At 43.4% G+C, this 15,740-nt stretch overlaps 1 protein-coding gene across 1 annotated transcript; it reads left to right on the plus strand.

The window, feature by feature from the left end:
* Positions 1-1,461: 1,461 nt before the first annotated feature.
* LOC124253146 (protein ABHD15-like) lies at positions 1,462-5,737 on the plus strand. Its single transcript, XM_046686865.1, has 2 exons — positions 1,462-1,697; positions 3,807-5,737. The coding sequence occupies exon 2, from the start codon at positions 3,851-3,853 to the stop codon at positions 4,973-4,975; it is 1,125 nt and encodes a 374-aa protein (XP_046542821.1). The 5' UTR covers positions 1,462-1,697; positions 3,807-3,850; the 3' UTR covers positions 4,976-5,737.
* The last annotated feature ends 10,003 nt before the right edge of the window (positions 5,738-15,740 follow it).

Consider the following 15,740-nt stretch of genomic DNA (forward strand, 5'->3'; position numbering starts at 1 on the left):
AGGACAGTTGTAGCGCTAAAAAAAGTAACTCTTCTACTTTAACACAGGTTTACGACAGTCGTAGCGCTAAGGTGATAGTAACTGTTCTACTTTAACACAGGTTTACGACAGTCGTAGCGCTAAAAAAAGTAACTCTTCTACTTTAACACAGGTTTACAACAGTCGTAGCGCTAAGGTGATAGTAACTGTTCTACTTTAACACAGGTTTAGGACAGTCGTAGCGCTAAGGTGATAGTAACTCTTCTACTTTAACACAGGTTTAGGACAGTTGTAGCTCTAAGGTGATAGTAACTCTTCTACTTTAACACAGGTTTACGACATTACGACAGTCGTAGCGCCAAGGTGACGGATAACACTTCTACTTTAACACATGTTTACGAAATTACGACAGTCGTAGCGCTAAGGTGACAGTAAGTCTTCTAATTTAACACATATTTACGACAGTCGTAGCGCTAAGGTGACAATAACTCTTCTACTTAAACACAGGTTTACGACAGTCGTAGCGCTAGGGTGATAGTAACTCTTCTACTTTAACACATATGTACGACAGTCGTAGCGCTAAGGTGACAATAACTCTTCTACTTTAACACATATTTACGACAGTCGTAGCGCTAAGGTGACAGTAACTCTTCTACTTTAACACATATTTACGACAGTCGTAGCGCTAAGGTGACAGTAACTCTTCTACTTTAACACAGGTTTACGACATTACGACAGTCGTAGGGCTAAGGTGACAGTAACTCTTCTACTTTAACACAGGTTTACGACAATCGTAGCGCTAAGATGATGGTTACTCTTCTACTTTAACACATATTTACGACAGTCATAGCGATAAGGTGATAGTAACTCTTCTACTTTAACACAGGTTTAGGACAGTTGTAACGCTAAGGTGACAGTTACACTCCTAATTTAACACGTTTACGACATTACGACAGTCGTAGCGCTGAGTTGACTGATAACACTTCTACTTTAACACATGTTTACGAGCTTACGACAGTCGTAGCGCTAAGGTGATAGTAACTGTTCTACTTTAACACAGGTTTACGACATTACGACAGTTGAAACACTAAGGCAATTGTAAGTTCCTTACTGTAACACAGAGCTATGACAGTCGCATACCTGAGGTCATCGTGACCCTCTTACTTTAACATAGACTACCGACAGTCGCAGCCCTGAGATCGCTTCGTGCAACAGCCGCCGGGGTAGGGGTCCAAATTCCGAACTCGTATTCCAGGTTTGTGTATTCTGTTTTGAAAATTTTATAATTCAGAATCCTTCTCATATTTGAGTTATTTACACTCTCAACACAGAGAGGGTCAGGTGGTTATACGTTTGCTCGTCACGTCTTAGACCCGTGACACATATTCTACACAACGGTACCCAGCGTGAGACACGCTTCTGTCCCCGCCGTGATGTCATATTCATGAAGGTATAAAGGTCAATCGTCGTACGACACGAGTATCACCCACACAAAATCACTTTCGTAATAACACAGTGGAAAGGTACTGTACAGTCACTGGCCGGTCTCGTGTTATCTAACACAAGCTACAGTCCATGGTTTATCTGTCGTCACTCACGCCTGGCCATCGGTCAATGAGATGCCAAAGTCAAGAGCATCACACCACCATGTATAACAAGATATAAACGGTTGACAGGACAGAATGAGTTCAACCACGACGGCTCGCCTCTAGATACAGGTCAGTATCACTACTTACTGCACTGACAGGCGCGTAGCAAGCCAATTTGTTCGTGTAAACCCGATAGGTTGCAAAGCTTTATATTTAGATAGTATTGAGGGCTTGCCCAACCCTTTTTATCAAAAATCATGTGTAAGCCCGGGCTTTTTTTTTCGTAATGATAGCTACGCCCCTGACTTGTTCTACACAGTAAAACCGGATCGAAGTAGACTGCCCGGCGAAAGAAAGTATGCCCCTATGTTCGATTGTGACTGAAATTAAAACTAACAAAAAATGGTTATTCGATGGTGATATAAGTGAAATAAATATTTGGACCTAGCAGTGTATCGGTGAATATTCTATGCCTGTTGAAATCAAGGGTAAAACTGTCGAAATTGTATCACAGTACAAATATAGTGGCACTATTATCGGAAATAAACTACAGTCAGCTCCAAACACTGATTTTATTTTTAAGAAATGCCGGCAATGATTGTATTTTATGCGCAAACTGAGATCTTTCATCGTAAGCAAAAAGGTGATGCTGATGGCCCTCGTAAAAGCAAATATCAACAAAATCATTTTAATTGCAAGTAAAATATCTGGTGTGTTTCGGATTTCTTTCTCTTTATAATTCCAGTGTTCTTAATATCGCTGAATGAAGTTTATCTGATTCCAGACACGTTTTATTTTCTGAATATAATCTTTCACCTTCAGGCAGCCGATACCAAATGCCCCGTTTTAAAGCAAAAAATGTTCAAAATTCTTCTATTCCAGCAAGTATTCGCCTTTTAAATGACTGTTAACTTTGTTTCTCTGTTGTATTGTTTTGTGTTTTCTTAACTACAAAATGTTTGATATTTTAATGTTTAACTATGTGATAACTTTCAAATGTAAAAAGAATTCCCCTAGGGTAATAAAGTACTGTCATTGTCATTGTCAAACAAATTCACGTTCATAATTTGGGGTTCGGACCTGATATTAACACATCTACTTTCATGTGCCCGGCATGGTTGATACTAAATCATCTTGATATAGATGGAACATTGCTGCATGTCGTTAACTGATAAATTTTATGAAAGAATTTTATGAATATCTTTGGGTTCGAAACTGTGTGAAACATAGGATGTATACACGTTTGTATTCCCGTACACCCTATTAATTCAAATAAGTCCAGCCCGGGAAGATCCTGGTGAGAATTGATCTTCAGTAACCCATGCTTCTCGTAAAAGGCGACTAACGGGATCGGGTGGTCAGGCTCGCTGACTTGGTTGACACATGTCATCGGTTCCCAATTGCGTAGATCGATGCTCATGTTGTTGATCACTGGATTGTCTTGTCCAGACTCGATTATTGAACGACCGCCGCCATATAGCTGTAATATTGCTGAGTGCGGCGTAAAACTAAACTCTCTAACACTCACTTGAATGGGTTCGGATTGTCACAGTGTCTGATGACAAATGGACGGTAATGCAACGGAACATTTCCAGTGTTCTGGAGATATCCTTGGAATTGTGATCAGTGCTTGGTCTTCTGACTTGGGTTGTAATTGTTGATCTGATATTGCATATACAAGCTTGACATGAAAGGCAGCTACAATAGGAATACGACGACGCTCTTTGCCAATTATAGACTGAGGCAAATTAAATGGAGTCCTTGGCGTTACAACCTGTAAAAATATCATAAGTGCTTGACATTTGTACACGAGTACAAAGTACAAGGGGTATCAACACCTGATGACCTGATTATGGCTGCGATCTCGTTCTCAGTAGTGGTGATACTGTCATGTCAGTATGTTTCTCTGTAACATATTGCTGCGCGGCGGCCTAGTGGTTAAAGCGTTCGCTCGTCACGCTGAAGACCCGGGTTCGACTCCCCACATGGGTTAAATGTATGAAGCCCTTTTCTGGTGTTCCCTGCCGTGATATTGCTGGAATAATGCAAAAGTGGCGTAAAACTAAACTCACTAGTACTCATTCACATTTTGCGGTTCGCAGCGACAGGTCATATAGCTTCGAAACTAGTTGATACAGATGCTTTAATGTGATGACCCAATATTGAAAATAGTAGATTATAAACCAATTATATTTTACAGAGTCCCAAACACTTACGATTCTTTATTGTGGTTTTTAGTTAGGTTGGCATCTGTAAAACCCTTGACGATTGGATTCCCAACAATGCAGTTCATGCTGGAGACAATGTATGTCGCTACCGTCGGCGTGATCGCCCTTTTCGTCTTCGTGGTATGGTACTACCGCCGCAACAAGCACACACTTCCAGACCTGTATTATCTTGACTCGGACCTCCATCGACACATCATCGGAACCAAGCCTGGTTTTACCTCCCCTTACAGGCCGCCATTTTGGCTGCAGAACAACCATCTACATACTTTCGTTGCAGCCTTGATTCCAAAAGTAAAACTTTGTTTCAAGCGGGAGTACATCAATCTGGACGATGGCGGCGCTGTTGCCTTGGACTGGGTACAAGACAAACTTGACTCTCTTACCGATACAAGTCCGATTTTCTTAGTGTTGCCGAGTCTATCGGCGTCCGCGGATGATATGGCCGAACTCTGCGACACTGCGTCGAAGCGAGGTTACCGAGTTGTAGTGTTTAACAAACGTGGACACGGGGATTCCGTATTGGCGACGCCAAAACTGCAAGGGTTTGGTGATGCGAAGGATATGAGACGCTGTGTGGAGTATTTGCACGACGAACACCCCGCAGCAAAAATTGTCGCTGTTGGCTCCAGTGCAGGGTCGGGACTTTTGATGTCTTATCTCAGTGAATACGGAGCTGACTGTATCCTAGCAACAGCGGTATGTCTATGCCCAGGGTATGACTCATTAGACGTGTTTACTAAGCCTATGAATAATGTCTATGAATATATTCTACTTTCGTCCTTGAAGAAAATTCTGAAGAAACATACCAAGATGCTGTGTCAGTTAATTGACTTGAGAGCGGCGTTCAGAGCGACAAATTTTAAGGAATTTGACAAACAGGTCTACTGTAAATTCTACGGTTACAAAGACAGTCTTGAGTATTGGCAGCGTCAGAACCCGATGAGAAATATCGATAATGTATCGCCTCCCATCATGTGTGTTACCAGCTTGGATGATCCCATATTCATGGCCAGATATGTACCATTCAACATTTTTCGAGAGAATTCGAATTGGTTGCTAGTGACTACAAACAAGGGAGGTCACTGTGGTTTCATTGAAGAATCGACACTGAAATCTTGGTCTGATAGACTAGCACTTGACTATATCGACGCTGTGTTAGAATTCCAAGCTCATAAATAGATTCACGTCAAATGGATTTCAGCTATGTGGCTTATGGACACCACAAGTTTCTTTTAACCTCCGACAAAAGGCCACCCGCTATTTAAAGGGGCATATTATGTGTGTCTGGTAACTGTAATATGGGTACTATAATGTGTAACCATAAAGTCTTAGATTGAGAAACAACTTACAAACTTAGTTTCCAGCGATGATGGCGCGCATTCAACTTGCATTCAACGTGTAATCCCCTTCCCACTTGTTATGGTAAATTGCGTGAGTGAGTGAGTGTAGTTTTACACCAGTTTTACCAATATTCCGCAATATCAAGGCGGGGGACACCAGAAATGGGATTCACACATTGTACCCATGTGGGGAATCGAACCCAGGTCATCGTCGTGACGAGCGAACACTTTAACCACTAGGCTACCCCACTGGTACTGTACTGGTACAAACTATGTGTCATAGGCAAATCTCTTGCATATACTGAACAAACCAGTTGTGGCAAGTCATGGGTATTACTTATCGTGGACACACGCAGTGTCAGTTTAACCCGGGATCGAGTGGTCAGGCTCGCTGACTTGCAAATGGTTGACACATGTCATCTTATCCCAAATTGCGTAGATCGATGTTTATGATGTTGATCACTAGATATTTCTAGTCCAGACTCGATTATTTACAGACCGCCGCCATATGGCTGGAATATTGCTGTTTGCGGCGTAAAACAACAAAACAACCAAATCAGTGTAACCTCTATATGTAACAATAAAGGACTTCTTGAGAAGCTTCGTTTTGTCAACACGATTTGTTAAAAATTAGATAGCACAAAATCCTTTCAATAAAGATATATCACCACATATGATAATCATCTGTTTATGAATCACTTTCAAGTGGTGATAACACCAGGTGTTTGTCCAGCTGGTGACATCCGTCATAAACACATGCAAAGGCAAGGCACCTGTTCACCGAGAAAGGCACCGGACATTTGGTACAAGTGCAACTAAGGTATTTTATCGGACGTGTTTGATCATTTGTCTTTTCGATCTAGAACCAGTAGTCGACACCACCTGTCTCGATCTGGTGTGTGGCAAAAGTTAAAATACCATTCTGGGGAAATATACCGCCCTCCAGTTATGTAACGGGCTAGCTATGACCTCTGGTGTCAAGGTACCGTGTCATCATCTTAAGTTCCAGGACATGACTTCTGTTCTCACATTATTAAACACAGGTTTTGTTTTTCCAAGTTTTACCCGATTTTGAAACTCGTACACTCACTCACTCACTCACTCACTCAAGATGGCTGTCTTGTATTCTAATAAAATAAGAAAGTGTTAGTCAAGATTTATGCCCTTTATTCATTTTGATCCATACCCAAGTAAACGTACAACCTGCAAAGAGTAAATATGATGTTTGAAGTGCCCATAGTGTAAAATATTCATCCATATTGTGCAACCATTGTTATGTACACGTATAACTCTAACATGGAAGTCTTTATGAACAGACACCTCCTGTACTTAAAGAACTAACTGTGTACATCAGTTGAAACCAAATCCCGGAAGTGTAATCCAAACTATAACATATAACTCTGTCAAAAAAGAAACGCAACCCCTGTATTTTAGAGATTTGAATCTTAAGTTGTAGGACGATACAGCATTTTTATTATTTAAGACAGAAGTCTGAAATTTGGCAGAATAATAACCAAGATGGTCATGTTGAAAATTGTCATTGCAAAAGTCATCTCACAGACACCAGTTTGTCACCAGGGGGCGTCTTTCTCAGTATCTCGTATGAGCACCACGAGCTGCAATCACTGCACGGCATCTCCTTGGACAAGAACGGATAAGACGCCGGATTCTCTCCTGGGGAATGGCTCTCCACTCCTACTGCAGTGCAACGGCGAGCTGTTGCAGCGTCTGTGGCGGCGGCTGACGTTGACGTACGCGTCGATCCAGAGTATCCCACAGGTGTTCAATAGGGTTGAGGTCTGGTGATTTAGAGGGCCATGGCAAAACAATGACGTTGGAATTCTGCAGACAGTTCATTGTTGCACGTGCAGTATGAGGCCGGGCGTTGTCCTGTTGAAAAATCTGTGTCTGTTGGTCAATAATCGGGAGAAGGCGAGGCTGCAACACGTGGTTGATGTAACGTTGGGCTGTCATGTCCCCTGGAACGATCACCAAGTCTGATTTCTGGTTGTATGAGATGGCTACCCAAACCATAACGCTGTCTCCGCCAAATCTGTCCACCTGTCGGACGCAGATGGGCGCAAAACGATCATGACGTCTCCTATACACACGCTGTCTTCCGTCGTGACGTTGCAAAACAGATGCGTCTCCAGTTTTGTAATGTCCATATCCTTACGTTGTTGCACCACCTGAGTTGTCGGCGTCGATGTAGGGGGCGTAGTACAGGTCCAACAACTGGTCTACAGGCACGTAAACCCGCTTCTTTCAGACGGTTCTTAATCGTTTGAGCTGACACTCTCCTCAAACCTGGTATTTGTGTGGCAGTCACGGTTGGTAGGGCATGCCGATTACGCAGGTGATGGACCCGGAGGTACCGATCTTGAAGGGGGGTCGTGATTCTTGGCCTTCCACTTCTCGGGCGATCGTTGGTCGAATTGAAGTTGTTGTAGCGGCTCCAAAGTCGGGATATCGTTGTTTTGTGAACATTTAGGTGCCGTGCAACAGTTCCAAAACTTTCTTCGGCTTGAACACGACCAATGGTGATATTTCGGTCGGCAGCACTCAATCGTGGCATTTTTAACACTGCTTTTCGGCGACAAATGAATGAATAAAATACGAAAGCACATTAGCTTTATACACCCATACATTAACTGCCATTTTCATGATTTGCACGTGCATTTGTTTTTTTGTGCGAAGTCACCAGGGTCATTTCATGCGTTGTGACGGAATAAGCAATAAAATACACTTATGCGTGAAAATGCAGTTGTTTGGATGGTAATCTTCATTAAATACGTGTATCATTTCAATACATTTGAATAAAATTTAGTTTGGAAACAACCACTTTATTCAAACGAATTTTTAATATCTGAGGACAGGGGTTGCGTTTCTTTTTTGACAGAGTTTATATATATTACAGTTGACGATTTTCTAAATGACATTGTATGTTCAAACATGATATAAGTTCAGTGAAACACCGCTCTTCCAGTGAACCCTTATACAGATTAAGGTACTCACTCACTCACTAATATCCCACTTTATCCCAGTACTAATACCCCGCATTATTAAAACCCACTACAAATACCCTGCATTATCATATCCCATTATTAATACCCCGCATTATTAAAACCCATCACTAACACCCCGCATTATTAAAACCCACTACAAATACCCTGCATTATCATATCCCACAACTAATTGATCTCATTATTATAACCCGCTACTGATGTCCCGCGTTATCAAAACCCCTCGCTAATAACCCGCAGTTTTAAACCCCATTACTAATAACTCACATTATTTAGTCCCACCACAAGCCATTAGGGCCAAGAGTTGGATCCTGTTAAGGAAATAGACCAATTTGATACAGGCTGGGTCGTCTGCAGCGAAACCATCGGTATGCTGTGTCTAGGGGCCCCACCAGGCGGCGCTTCCGACCTGCACCTTCAAGGCGGAAGTAGGTGGAGTTGTAGAAGAAATACATCAAATTACTACGCATGCGCACGGCAGTGCGGAAAGCTGGTATTCCGTTGAGTAGAGCGAGGCTGGAGAGTTGTCTGGGTGAGCTGACTCTTGTTCCGCCTCTCTTGTCTATAGTCATCTTCCAATATACTTTCCCTGTGAAGGCGAGGTATTTACAGTGTTACATGGATATTTTAGTCAGATATCTGCTCAGAAATCTCACCGAAATCGCATCTGTGTTGTGCAGAGTGTTCTAATTTGCATACAATCGAATATTGCTAAGTGAAACAGAAAACTACAGTATTTACAAAGCGACTCTTTGCTTGCAGTACCAGTGACATTACAGATGCTACTCGTCACAACTAGTTCCACGGTTTGAGCGAACACCCGAGCCTCCCTGGGCATTCATCTCTGACAATCGGAATCATTCAAAGGACTTTGATTTTCCCAGGGCTTTTCCGATTTTGTCTCAGTTATTGTCCGGATGAAGTAGGGAAGCAGTTTGTGCCTGAACGTCTTCAGGTTCGGCAAACAGATTTAATCTCGAATATCATTTATCACATTCCTGACGTGGGGGATTAGCAGCCCCGCGAACCAAGTGATCCAACATAAAAATGCTAAAGTTGAAACATAAGCCTATAGGCCAAACAAATCTTGTAGCCGCGATACCAACTGGTTTTGAGATACCTGTGCACCAAACACAACCAATAGGGAAACTAACTTTCCGGCCAAAGGAAAGTATGTAGTGGAGAAACGGATTTGATTCCAAAATTACAACGTTATCAGAACGTTCCAAGGCCAAATTCAGTCTTGCAAACTTCTTTCTGGTTTGTTTCATAATTAGTGAGTGAGTTAGTTTAGTTTTACGCCGCTTTCAGCAATGTCCCAGCAATATCACGGCGGGGGCACCAGAAATGGGCTTCACACATTGTACCCACGTGGGGAATCGAACTCGGATCTTCGGCGTGGCGAGCGGACGCTTTAACCATTATGATACCCCACCGCCATGTTTCATTACTAGCCAACATCTTACGCGAGAATGAATTTACCTCGTGTGAAGTAGCAGGTGTTGTTGTTGTTGAGGTAGAAGGCAGCGTCCAGCCGAGTGGTGGGTAGGTGCAATACCTCTGAGAATAACACAGGCCCCCTGTAGAATCTGAACCTTGTCAAGGCCACGTCGTAGGTGTAGATGTAGGTCACGTTACCCTGGGGACAGCACGCATGATTACTTTGTAGAAAACATCATAGCAACACATAGCGGGGAACACCAGAAATGGGCTTCACACATTGTACCCATGTGGGAATCGAACCCTGGTCTTCGGCGTGACGAGCGAATGCTTTAACCACTAGGCTACCCCACCACTCCTAGAGTTAGGAAATGAGTGTATATTATGTTACCCTACAGTTAGAAATGTTACCGTAAAGAGATAGGTGAAGGTTGTCTTGGGGCCACGCCCTCCTATAGCCAGGGTGAGGGTTATTGTAGTATCCACTGATGAGGGGGCGTCAGGAAACACGGAGCTGATGACACGTGGGTAACCATCGACGATCCCGCGAGACCCAAACTGGTAAACATAATTTCCTGAAATAGAGTCTTATGTCTTTAAAACGTGTTCCAGATAAGACTGTATGAGAAGGGGTATTGTTTTACGCCGCTCTACCAATATTCAATCAATGTGACAGCGGTGGAAACAGGAATAGGCTTCGAAGGCCAGTGAGAACTAGTGACATTTCCTTTAATACGATCCAAACAAGTAATGATCATTTGGAGAAGAACCTCCCGAGAGTGAGAACTAGTGACATACCCTTTAATACGATCCTAACATGTAATGGTCATATGGAGAAGAACCCACTGTGCTACTGTATTCAGTAGAGTGGCTTTATTATTCTTGTATAACGCTGACGTCAGCAGTAGTCCAGGTATGTTACTACATTACAGTGAGCTTTAAATGATCGGGGGCGGTGGGGTAGCCAGATGGTTAAAGCGACCGCTCGTCACGCTGAAGGACCGGGTTCGATTCCCCATATAGGCATAATGCAATGTATGAAGCCCATTTCTGGTGTCCCCCGCCGTGATATTGTTGGAATATTGCTAAAAACGGCGTAAAATCATACTCACACACTCATTTATTTGTTCGAGTCTGGACCAGGCAAACCAGTGACTTAAAGTAGCAGCATCTATTCACATCATGACGACATGGCAGAACCTGACAACCTGATCCCATCCTCACTCGGATCTAGGGAGGAACATCGGGTACTGAAGTACTAGCATGCTGAGAGCAGCGTTCGAAATTAACGTCGGTTCTTAGGCCCGAAGCCGACTCAGTGAGAACCTCTCGGTCCCACGGTTTTTTTTTGCAGGTCCTTATGTCCGACAGCTTTTTCATCCCCAATATCTAAGAGCATTATTTCCATATTAAAATATAGGGCCTACACGGTCTGATCAGGACCCACAACTTTTTATGGTTCTGGGTCCTTAGGGCCTGCAGCTTTTCAGGGTTCAGGGCAAACACTGGCTGAGAGACAATACCCATAGGAGGTCGGAGGTCAAAACCATGTCAACCTTATATCTGACAGTGCTGTTTTCCTCTAGTGCTGCATCTTCAAAATAATACATAGCGACATCTCCTCGTGGTATAGGCCGAAAAGAATTGTCATGATAAGTTCACCACAATGGTGAGTATATCCGTATACTATTTCTTCCACTGATTTGACAATAAACGCCTTTACCTCTAAAACCGTACAACTTCCCATCAGCTCCAAGAGTCACAGAGTCAATTCTTCCGCTACAGATGTCAGGGTCAGTTGGCGAGGTAGGCGTAGTTGTACGTGTTGGGGTAGACGGTGTTGTCGTTGTAAGACGTGGAGGTGGACCTGCGTGCATTCATTTCAATTAGAAAATGTGGTGTCTAGAACTGATAAAGTAGGATTTCTGTTAATAACAGGGATCCTTCATTCCGTCAATGTCAGTACACTGACAATGTTGAGCCTTCATTCGTCAATGTGAGTACACTGACAATGTTGAGCCTTCATTCCGTCAATGTCAGTACACTCACAATGTCGAGCCTTCATTCCGTCAATGTCAGTACACTCAAAATGTCGAGCCTTCATTCCGTCAATGTCAGTACACTCAAAATGTCGAGCCTTCATTCCGTCAATGTCAGTACACTCACAATGTTGAGCCTTCATTCCGTCAATGTCAGTACACTCAAAATGTCGAGCCTTCATTCCGTCAATGTCAGTACACTCACAATGTCGAGCCTTCATTCCGTCAATGTCAGTACACTCAAAATGTCGAGCCTTCATTCCGTCAATGTCAGTACACTCACAATGTCGAGCCTTCATTCCGTCAATGTCAGTACACTCACAATGTCGAGCCTTTATTCGTCAATGTCAGTACACAAAGAATGTCGAGCCTTCATTCCGTCAATGTCAGTACACTCACAATGTCGAGCCTTCATTCCGTCAATGTCAGTACACTCAAAATGTCGAGCCTTTATTCCGTCAATGTCAGTACACTCACAATGTCGAGCCTTCATTCCGTCAATGTCAGTACACTCACAATGTCGAGCCTTTATTCGTCAATGTCAGTACACTCACAATGTCGAGCCTTCATTCCGTCAATGTCAGTACACTCACAATGTCAATTCGTCAATGCACTTGTCGATTCCTTCATTCTGTCAATGTCAGTACACTCACAATGTCGAGCCTTCATTCCGTCAATGTCAGTACACTCACAATGTCGAGCCTTCATTCCGTCAATGTCAGTACACTCAATGTCATGTCGAGCCTTTCATTCCGTCAATGTCAGTACACTCACAATGTCGAGCCTTCATTCCGTCAATGTCAGTACATTCCGTCAATGTCAGTACATGTCGAGCCTTCATTCCGTCAATGTCACTCACAATGTCGACCTTTATTCGTCAATGTCAGTCACAATGTGTCGAGCCTTCATTCCGTCAATGTCAGTACACTCACTCGAGCGTTTCATTCCGGCAATGTCAGTACACTCACATTGTCGAGCCTTCATTCCGTCAATGTCAGTACACTCACAATGTCGAGCGTCAATGTCAGTACACTCACAATGTCGAGCCTTCATTCATTCCGTCAATGTCAGTACACTCACAATGTCGAGCCTTCATTCCGTCAATGTCAGTACACTCACAATGTCGAGCCTTCATTCCGTCAATGTCAGTACACTCACAATGTCGAGCCTTCATTCCGTCAATGTCAGTACACTCACAATGTCGAGCCTTCATTCCGTCAGTACACTCAATGTCAGTACACTCACAATGTCGAGCCTTCATTCGTCAATGTCAGTACACTCACAATGTCGAGCCTTCATTCCGTCAATATCAGTACACTCACAATGTTGAGCCTGCATTCACCCTGATATCAGTACACTCACCATAGAGAGCCTGGATGCCCCTGATATCAGTACACTCACCATAGAGAGCCTGGATGCCCCTGATATCAGTATACTCACCATAGAGAGCCTGGATGCCCCTGATATCAGTATACTCACCATAGAGAGCCTGGATGCCCCTGATATCAGTATACTCACCATAGAGAGCGTGGATGCCCCTGATATCAGTATACTCACCATAGAGAGCCTGGATGCCCCTGATATCAGTATACTCACCATAGAGAGCCTGGATGCCCCTGATATCAGTATACTCACCATAGAGAGCGTGGATGCCCCTGATATCAGTATACTCACCATAGAGAGCCTGGATGCCCCTGATATCAGTATACTCACCATAGAGAGCCTGGATGCCCCTGATATCAGTATACTCACCATAGAGAGCCTGGATGCCCCTGATATCATCCTGTGTCAACGGGCTGTCTGTACACTGTCGCACCCAGGGCCACATTATCGCGCCCTTCTCCCTGGAATGTTGCAGGCCAAGACTGTGCCCAATCTCATGGACGCCAACACAGAATATGTCTTCCCCTGAAAATAAAACAAAGTCACAAACATTTCATAGAAAAATGACATATTATTTTGCAAAAATCTGTACAATTCAGCATGGATTGACATAGTTGACCTACATACCTGGACTAATTAATTGTATTACACCTACTGTTGGGTACGTTTCCCTGGGTCGTCCACGGCTCGTCGTCGTCAAAGTGGACATCACCGTTGAGACCACGTTTACTGTCACCTGGGAAGTACGCATGCGCCAAAGTGTTTCCTTTCCCATCAAATGGCGCCCGATCTCCATGGTAACCGCTGTCGAACTGGATGACGATGTCGACGTTGCAGTGGGGTAGTTGGGTGAAGGTCAGAGAACTGACGTCAGACCATATCTGTAGTAGACGGGTAGACGGACACGCACTCATTAGACGGATACCGTGGAGGACGTGTCATGGCAGACGACACACCATCACGAATAAATTGCTAAACCGCGAGAAATATTTCACTGGACCGCAACAAAACAAATATTGTTTGTCTTGATCACCTTGTCTGTTCAAATCGAATAGCACTTGTTGTCATCCATGATCTATAAAATAACTAAATTGATAAGTCACACAAAAACTAAATTCCGTTCCAAGGCCACAATGAGTCAGTGAGACAGTCCCATTACCTACATGTCTACTGAAGAGCTATGCCTTGTTTGATCACCTATTTGGATCGAAGCTACCTACAATTCGTGGAACTATTGTAATCATTTCGTTTAAAAAACTAACTAGCGAATGTTGTGGGCATTTTTATAATAGCGGTTGTCGTAGAGGGAATTCAAACACACGTACATTCGAATCTGTCAATCACTCAGATACTTCATAAGCATGGGAGACATATTACCTTAAACGCCTTTGCTAGCACCCTGTCCACCCCGTCATGTGTTGTGTCGGGCGAGAGCGGGTATGTTCTCACACAGTACGTCAGGTTGGTGTGCTTCCATCGGGTATCTATGGAAACGGTTCCAGAGGAACAATATACATCTGATACTGAGTGTGAAACAGATAGCGATTGTTCTATATTTAAAGAACTGCTCCAACATGTAGTGCTGATTGTACTAAATATGAAGATATACATGAGACATGTTTGTACATAAATATATTCTTGCATTAAAAAATGTGGAATGATAGGTTTGTTCATTTGTTCATGTCAATATATTAGTCTTTGGTCAAATGTTAGAAAAGTCCCTTTTAGGATCTGTTGCCCTTGCTCTAAGGCTGTACTGAATGCTGAGCCCATGGATGCATAGTGATTCTATCCTTCAAAGAGGAAAGTCCAGATAAGGACCCCAGTCTGTTATTTATATTTTTAGAAATTAGCATTTAAACTATTAATTTTGATTAGGCCCAGGCTCGCTTGCATAGATCGATGCTCATGCTGTTGATCACTGGATTGTCTGGTCCAGACTCGATTATTGACAGACTGCCGCCACATAGCTGGAATATTGCTGAGTGCGGCTTAAAACTAAGCTCACTCACTCACTGTCCTCCTAATCCTTAGTTATCGCATCCGTACTGCTTAGGCACTCTGCCCAACTAATCCCCATAATCCAATTCAAAATGTCAGCCATTTGTTAAGAGAGTGAGTGATATGGGTGGAACGCTTCCTTTCAACAGTATTCCAGTAAAGTCGCAGCATGACAGATTAATGCGGGAGGAGAGCCCACAGGTCTCAGAAATTCACGACCACGGCATACTGATATAAGTCCACCAAATATATTCGGGACGAACCGGGATTCTCGAACCCACAATCAGGTTCCCAGCCTAGTCAAGGGGCGGTTGGGTAGTCTAGTGGCCAAAGCGTTCGCTCGTCACGCCGAAGACCCGGGTTCTATTCCCTATTTGGGTACAATGTGTGAAGCCCATTTATGGTGTCCCCCGTCGTGATATTGCTTGAATATTGGTAAAAGCTGCGTAAAACTAAACTCACTCACTCACTCACTCCAACTTTGTCAAATTGGTTGGTTGGTTGTTGTTTAACGCCCCACGCAATATTCCAGCTATATGGCAGCGGTTTGAACAACAATTGAGTCTGGTCCAGACAATTCAGTGATCAATAGCATGAACATCGACCTACGAAAATGGGATACGATGACATGTGTCAACCAAGACAGCGAGCCTGACCACCCGATCCCGTTAGTCACTTCATACGACAGGCATGGATTGCTGAAGATCAATTCCAACTC

The sequence above is a fragment of the Haliotis rubra genome, unplaced genomic scaffold (assembly GCF_003918875.1).
Source record: "Haliotis rubra isolate DU_JTF1 unplaced genomic scaffold, ASM391887v1 Scf532, whole genome shotgun sequence".
NCBI classification, from domain to species: Eukaryota; Metazoa; Mollusca; class Gastropoda; order Lepetellida; family Haliotidae; genus Haliotis; species Haliotis rubra.

What these genes read in the sequence shown, in the direction of transcription:
- LOC124253146 (XM_046686865.1), top strand. Translation starts at nt 3,851, where the DNA reads ATGCAGTTCATGCTGGAGACAATGTATGTCGCTACCGTCGGCGTGATC.